Source organism: Sander lucioperca, chromosome 23, assembly GCF_008315115.2.
Source record: "Sander lucioperca isolate FBNREF2018 chromosome 23, SLUC_FBN_1.2, whole genome shotgun sequence".
In the NCBI taxonomy this organism is placed as follows: Eukaryota; Metazoa; Chordata; class Actinopteri; order Perciformes; family Percidae; genus Sander; species Sander lucioperca.
The window spans coordinates 217,501-225,000 of NC_050195.1; the positions used below are offsets into that span (position 1 = coordinate 217,501).

The following is a 7,500-nucleotide window of genomic DNA, read 5'->3' on the forward strand; positions in this document are numbered from 1 at the left end:
TTGAAAAAAAGCAAAAACGTTGAAAAGAGTGACAAAAATGTTGGAAAAAGCCACAAAAAAAGTTGTAAAATGCAACTGCAAATGACGAAAAATGCGACAAATGCGCCAAATATGTCCAAAAAAAAAGTAATACAGTCAAAGATATTTTACTATTTTGATTAAATTAAGCGTGTCAAGGAACTCTACATGTCTGGCCCTTGATGCGAGTCTTATTTTCCAGTTTGGCCCGTAGTGAAGTTGAGTTTGACCCCCCCTGCTTTAAACCTTCTGTAGTCAATATTTGAACGAGGTTTTTGCCAGGAGGTGAGTCATCATTTTGTGGAGATTTAAAGCTCTGAGCGGGCAGAGAGACTGTGAACAGACCTGCACGGTGGTGTGCAGGAAGGCCACGGCGTACAGCAGAGGTTTCCACTGAGGCAGGTTGCTGATCTCTAACTGGTCCTGAGTGACGCCGCTGAACGTCCTCTTCAGACCGGCTTTCATCCCTGATGAAGACGGATACGAGCGATTCATTAAACCAATCGTAACCAGGACCAGAAGCCCAATATATGACTACCTAAATATGTATGTATTCATGTGTCTTGTATGTGTTTATATCTGCTGCACACCCAATCGCCCTTCGGGGACAAGATGTTTCTTACCGAGAGGAGGCTCGTTGGTGAACTTGATGGAGGACTGAAGGAAGGTGATGGGAAATCTGTACACAAAACACACAGTGACATTAGAGATGTTCAGTACAAACTTGACATTTTAACTCCTGGTAAAGCATCAGCATGTCATCTGTTCTGGTTTGATGAACGCTGTGACTGCCAAAAAGTTAACTAGATCAGCAACCTTCTCCAAAGCTGCAAAGCTGCTGCACCAAGACCAGCTGTCTTTTTAAATTGGAGTGTGTGTGTGTGTGTGTGTGTGTGTGTGTGTGTGTGTGTCGGTTACATAAAGCACTCAAAATTCTTCGGAGAGAGAGACAAGTCAAACATCACTCACACACACGCACACACACACACACACACACAGACAGACAGACAAACTCTGGTTTCAGATATTATTTTGTTAACAACTCACAACTCCATAATTATCAAACTAGACAGGATAAGAATCTTTATCTTTCTTTGTATAAAACTTTCTCTTTGTCATTTTCTGTATATGTATAAAGTAAGACTTAGAAATGCCCTGCTGTTTTTTTAAGAAGGCATAAAAAATGTATTTATTTTTTTGTTGAGAAACGTGACAAAAAAAGTCAAAAATAAGCAACAAAAATGTTTTAAAAAAGTGGCAAAAACTTTGGAGAAAAAACTCGAAAAAGGACACGGACAACCCTGATTGTTGAACCCTGCTAATACTTCAAATGTAGGCTGCTGGTGATTTTGTATGTTTACATTTGACATTTGTTATGTTTTTATATGAGTCATAAGTTTCTACCAAACCCTCACCTGCATTTTATATTTCTTCAATGTGAATCGTATTCATGTGTGTGTGTGTGTGTGTGTGTGTGTGTGTGTGTGTGTGTGTGTGTGCGTGCGTGTGCGAGTGTTCTTGTTTAACTATATTCGTGGGGTCCAAAAACCGGGGAATACAGTATACTTGTGGGGTCTGCACAGCCTTGTGGGGCCAAAATGCTGGACCCTACAACTTTAAAGGTCTGTTTGAGGGTTAAGACTTGGTTTTAGGATTAGGGTTAGAATTAGGTTATGGTTAGGGTGAGGGTAAGGGTTAAGGTTAGGCATTTAGTGGTGATGGTTAAGGTTAGGGTAAGGGGCTAGGGAATGCATTATGTCAATGACGGGTCCCCACAAAGATAGTGAAACAAACGTTTGCGTGTGTGTGTGCGTGTGTGTGTGTGTGTGCGCGTGTGTGTGTGTGTGTGTGTGTGTGTGTGTGTGTGTGTGTGTGTGTGTGTGTGAAACCGTCTCGTTACCTGGGGTGCACGTCGGTCGTCAGCCACACGCGGAAACCCTTGTGCGCGCTCTCTGGCGTTGCCGCTGTGACCGTCTCCAGCAGTTCGTCCAGGAAGTCCAGTCCCAGGTGGCAGTTCTGGAGGAGGAGCCAGCCGCCGTCCGTCATGCTGTTGGCCAATAGCCTGCGAGCGTGAACCTCCTGGCCCTGCCCCATGGAGATGGGACGGCACGGCGCCCCCTGCAGGCAGAGAGCAGCGTTGTGTCCAAAATCTCACACTAACATGTTATTAAGTAGCCTAAAACAGTACATTAATCTCTTCCCCCATTGCACCCATCCATCCCATTCCTTCACCTTGTTCTTGGCCAGCCTCTCTATGTTTTCAGTCGGGTCGGAGCCCATCGACAGCAGACAGACCATCGGCGTCCTGTTGTCACTCTCTGCCAGCATGGCGTCCAGGTCCAGAACCAAACCTTCAGCGTACTGCTGACCCAGAGAGTCCGAGATGTAGCTACGCGCCTGGTCAACACACACAAATACAAATACACTCTATTTCATTCTCGCTGCCAGAGTGACGGCATTACACCTTAGAAGAACAGTCTTTGTCATTGTACATTTACAACGGAATTGGATGCAGTCCTAACAGTGCATCAGGTGAGTAAATAAATATAAAAGGACCTGTAAAAGTCACGATACACGGAAGAAACTAGAGAGCGAGAACTAGAGTGCTGGCGGAACGAGTTTAATTAATGGCACAAACGTGTACTTTTGGGATTAAAACAATAAAATAAATACAGATTTATCCCATGGTTTCCGATATTATTTTGTTAACAATTCACAATTTCATAATTATCAAACTAGCCTAAGAATCTTTATCTTTCTTTGTATAAAACATCTTGTGGTCAGTTTTCTATGAAATGTTCAAGTTATTTTGTGGAATGACAATGTACATTTAATGGATTTCTCTGTGTCATTTTCTGTATATGTATAAAATTAGACTTACAGCCCTGCTGTTTAAAACATTTTTTGAAAAAAAAAGGCATAAAAAATGTCAAAATATTGTAAATTATTTGGTTGAGAAACGCAACAAAAATCTCAAAAAAATAAGCAAAAAAAACTTTGGAGAAAAAACTCAAAAAAGGCGACAAAAACCTCAAACATATTGTCAAAAAAACTAACTCAGAAAGTAGAAAAAAAACTCTAAAAAGGCGTAAAAAACGTCAAAAATATTAACTAATTTTTTTGTTGAAAAACATGACAAAAACGTCAAAAGTAAGTAACAAAAAAGTTTTAAAAGGTGTCAAAAAAATGTCTCAAAAGTGAAAATCAGGTGAGTAAATAAATATAAAAGGACCTTTAAAAGTCCCGATACACAGGAGAAACTAGAGAGAGAGAACTAGAGTGCCGGCGTTACACCGTAGGAACGAGAGACAAAGTAAACAAGTAAACGTGTCATAAGCAGAAAGTATTTGACTATGAACTGGTGTAGGAGCTACATCAGCTGTGTCTTAGCTAGTTTTGCCCTGCGGTTATTTATGTTTGGCAGTCAGACCTGAGCGGTGGTTCGGTCGGGACACCAACTCCGGATGAGCAGAAGCTTCCGGAAGGTGTCAAGCTTTTCCTCGTAGCCATCTGGCAGTTTGGCATGCTCCGGCGTCGGATGGTCGAACCACGTCCTCCAGGCACGCTCGTTCTGGCTCACCTGGACACAAGGAAACAGAACTTCTGTAGGTCTACATGTTCCAACTTTACTTCCTCCAACGTGAGTGGGTTTGGGTTCTACTCGCTACAACTTGAGTGGGTTTGGGTTCTACCTGGCTCAGGATCTGGGTGAATGGCGGCAGGCTGGACAGCTGCACCAGGTTGAGCCAGGTCTGATCCAGGATCCAGCGCCGTGGTTTGGATTCTACAGAGTTCAGATCCAGGGAGGCTCCACCTACACACACAAACAGCATTCCCCATCAGATGAAAAGGGAAAAGAATGGAGAGAGGAGGAGAAGGAAGAGGAGGATTGTTGTGGTACCTTTGACGAAGGTGAGCACTTCGGCGTGTGAGATGTTTCGCGCCTGCAGGTCGATCTTCAGAGCCAGCAGCAGAGTGAACAGCAGTTTGTGCTCCTCATACAGACTCCGGGCAGTGTAACAGTACACCTGACAGAGAGACAAACAGGTACTAAGTCAGTTACACCTTCCAACAGGAAGCTTGAGAAATGGAGGTCCAAGAACCAGTGCAGAACGGACTGTTGTTCTCCTCCATAGCACATAGTTTCCTCTTTAGTGAAATGCTGAGTGAATTTAAGTTAGGCTTTTATTGTGAAAGGTAAAACAGGAAAGAGTAAAGCTGCACTGCCACTGAAAATGTGGAAGTAAATAAAGGGCGTCTTGGTTCACGCTGGCAGGGACCTTAGAGCCTCTGTGTTTTTATTTTATTGGCATGTCCAAGTCACTGGGCCCTATGTTGCACCCGGCGCAGTGCAAAATCTGATGCAAGTGTCTTTGCTAGTTTAAGACTGACGCAGTTGTCAGTTTCCTGTCCAGCACCCACGTCGTTTAAAAAGGGAAAATGCACCTGCACCAATCTTTGCACCCATCTTTGCGCCCATGGGCGTGCTGGTCTTACAGGGAGATGTGTTCAGGTGCATTCTGGGCATGCCGGTCTTACAGGGAGATGTGTTCAGGTGCATTCTGGGCATGCTGGTCTTACAGGGAGGTGTGTTCAGGTGCATTCTGGGCATGCTGGTCTTACAGGGAGGTGTGTTCAGGTGCATTCTGGGCATGCTGGTCTTACAGGGAGGTGTGTTCAGGTGCATTCTGGGCATGCTGGTCTTACAGGGAGGTGTGTTCAGGTGCATTCTGGGCGTGCTGGTCCTACAGGGAGGTGTGTTCAGGTGCATTCTGGGCGTATTGCTATCTTGAGGCAGCGGCAAGTGATGGCACCATTGACCAACAAAAACCTGGTCTAAAGTCAATAACGCAGCATTTCATTGTTATTTTAACAGAGCATTAGTAAAATGCTCCTAGGCTCGTGCACAGCGTGCACACTATGCTTGTTACACACACAGGGACGCACAGCAGCACACACACATGCAGAAGATTACAAATAAAAATATTACGGTGCTAATCCTCCATCATAACAGCAATGCTCCAAGGTCCAAACGCGCCTGGCTTTTAAAGGGAATGGGAGATGATCTCTGATTGGTTGATTGCATGTTACGCCCAAAACACACCTCTGATTAATGAAGACACTAAGTACAACTCTTTAGAACCATGCACCCGGCGCACGGAACCTTTTTTCCGCCGTCAAACTAGCAAAAGTGGATTCGGACACGCCCTAAACGCACCTGCACCAGGCGCTTCACGCCGTGCACTTAGATCGTTAAAATAGGGCCCTAAAGGGGTCATATCTCTGGGTCAGACTGAAAGATTTGCCCGTGAACACACCTGGTAGGTGAGGAAGTTGATGATGTTGCCGATGCGTTTGGAGGTGAGCTGCGACTTGGCCGAGTGCTGCATGGACGAGTCGAAGAGCCCCAGGAACTGGCGCAGAGACGTCTGGTACATGACGTTGACCAGCGACATCTCCACGATCAGGAAGTAGAGGATGCTGCCCCTGGTGGCCACGGGCCGGTACTCCTCCCTGGCCTGGTTGATCTTCCCCTCCGTCTCCGCCGCGACCGACAGCTTCTCGCTCACCTGGAGGAAAAGACAACGTTGTTTTGTTTGTCTTTAGTTGACATACACTGACCTTCACGATACAAAATACCGCCAGTGGGTTTGAAAAAGCAGCTTTTGTTTAAAAGATTGCTAAAGAAAAAAGACTTACCTTATCCTGACCAACCAGACCCACATCCAGATGTTGGGTCTGGGAACTCACCATTGGCTGGGTTCAATCCGAGGGGCGGGATAAACGGTTATCTTTTAAATTCCCTCTGCACGCAATAGGATAGCTCTACAACCAATCAGAGCAACGCTAGTTGATAGATTCAACTTTAAACTCTGAACACATCTTCCTTTTTTAAGAATGACTTCAGTGCCGTTCTTTGTTCTTTTCTCAAAGAAAAGCTGAACTCCAAGTCTTCCAGAGTCGCGGCCAAAGCCGATTCCAAAGACCGCTGTTCACCAGCAGCAGCAGCCATAAGCCCCGCCCACCGACTCTATACACGATGTGATTGGCCCGGCCAAAGTTTGGTTTTTCCAGCTCGCAAGCCAACAGAGAATTGCTAGACTGACCCTGGCTGCAAATTACATTTGCTGCTGCTAGGGTGGTCTAGATTTCTAGGCTATACTTACTCTAGAAAGAAGCTAAAAAAAAAGACGTATTGTTCTTCAGATTCTTTAAATTCCAACCGTCCATAAAGCCGTCTTATTAGAACCCGCCGACATTTAGTAGAAAAATAAAAATGTTTTCCCTGATTCAACCGTTTTTCTATTTTTGAAAAATAAACATCACGTTTTACCTTTATTTATGTTTTAGGCCATTATACCTGTGTTATGCTGCTCAAAAGACGTGCTTGTTAATTTGGTGAAATAAATAGAAGTCCACAGTGAGTAACAATGTGAAAGGAGCACAGACAGACAGACAGACAGGCAGACAGACAGACAGACAGACAGACAGTAAACCCCCAGACAGAGACAGACAGACAGACAGGCAGGCAGACAGACAGACAGACAGTAAACCCCCAGACAGAGACAGACAGACAGACAGACAGACAGTAAACCCCCAGACAGACAGACAGACAGACAGACAGACAGACAGACAGACAGACACAGAGAGACAGACAGACAGACAGACAGACAGAGAGAGAGAGAGAGAGAGAGAGAGACAGACAGACAGACAGACAGTAAACCCCCAGACAGACACAGACAGACAGACACAGACACAGAGAGACAGACAGACAGACAGACACAGACAGACAGACACAGAGAGACACAGAGAGACAGACAGACACAGACAGACAAAGGCAGGCAGGCAGACAGACAGCAGTAGAGTAGACTCCCAGATAGAGACAGACAGACAAGGACAGACAGACAGACAGCAGTACCTCCTGGGCGGTGGTCTTGGTGACCCTCAGAACCTCGATCAGAGACTGGTCCTCCACCAAGGACCCCTGGGTGCTGGTCAACCTGAACAGCAGACTGTCCTCCAGCTCCTGCATCTTCCTCTTGTTGGACGTCACCTCCTCTAAGAGCTTCACTCGCTCCGCCTCCAGCTCCTGGGGACCACAAAGGTGGACCATTCAGATCTATGTAGATGGTTAGGGCTGGGGAATCTTTAACGTTTTTAAAATAACTTAATTTCCCCTCAGTCTCTCTGACTGGACCGGCAGCAGCCCTACATGTGTTAGGGAACTTAGAAATAGAAAGATCAGAGCTCTCTTTAGGTGGCAGGAGGGAACATGAGTCATCCTCAACATTTGTTGTGTTCTGGTCGCTAAAAAAGGCGTTGGAAAAAAGTGACAGGTTGCCGGGTTGGATTAGTGGGTAGAGCAGGCGCACGTGTACTGACCCCCCCCCCTCTCTTCCCTCTCACCTAGCTGTCCTGTCAACATTAAAGGTGGAAAAGCCCCAAAAAATAATAATAAAAAAAAGTGACAAAAACATCAGA

The 7,500-nt window shown here is 45.4% G+C and overlaps 1 protein-coding gene across 1 annotated transcript in view; it reads right to left on the reverse strand.

Moving 5' to 3' along the window:
* dnah5l (dynein, axonemal, heavy chain 5 like) overlaps positions 1 to 7,500 on the reverse strand; it is a 105,071-nt gene that overhangs the window by 8,115 nt on the left and 89,456 nt on the right. The window contains exons 83-91 of the mRNA XM_031308623.2: positions 6,938 to 7,108; positions 5,337 to 5,588; positions 3,920 to 4,046; positions 3,711 to 3,832; positions 3,449 to 3,598; positions 2,251 to 2,415; positions 1,919 to 2,136; positions 642 to 697; positions 364 to 485 (exon numbers count right to left, since the gene is read on the reverse strand). Of these exons, the coding sequence (XP_031164483.1) occupies positions 364 to 485; positions 642 to 697; positions 1,919 to 2,136; positions 2,251 to 2,415; positions 3,449 to 3,598; positions 3,711 to 3,832; positions 3,920 to 4,046; positions 5,337 to 5,588; positions 6,938 to 7,108 (1,383 nt within the window). The remainder of the gene's footprint in view (positions 1 to 363; positions 486 to 641; positions 698 to 1,918; positions 2,137 to 2,250; positions 2,416 to 3,448; positions 3,599 to 3,710; positions 3,833 to 3,919; positions 4,047 to 5,336; positions 5,589 to 6,937; positions 7,109 to 7,500) is intronic.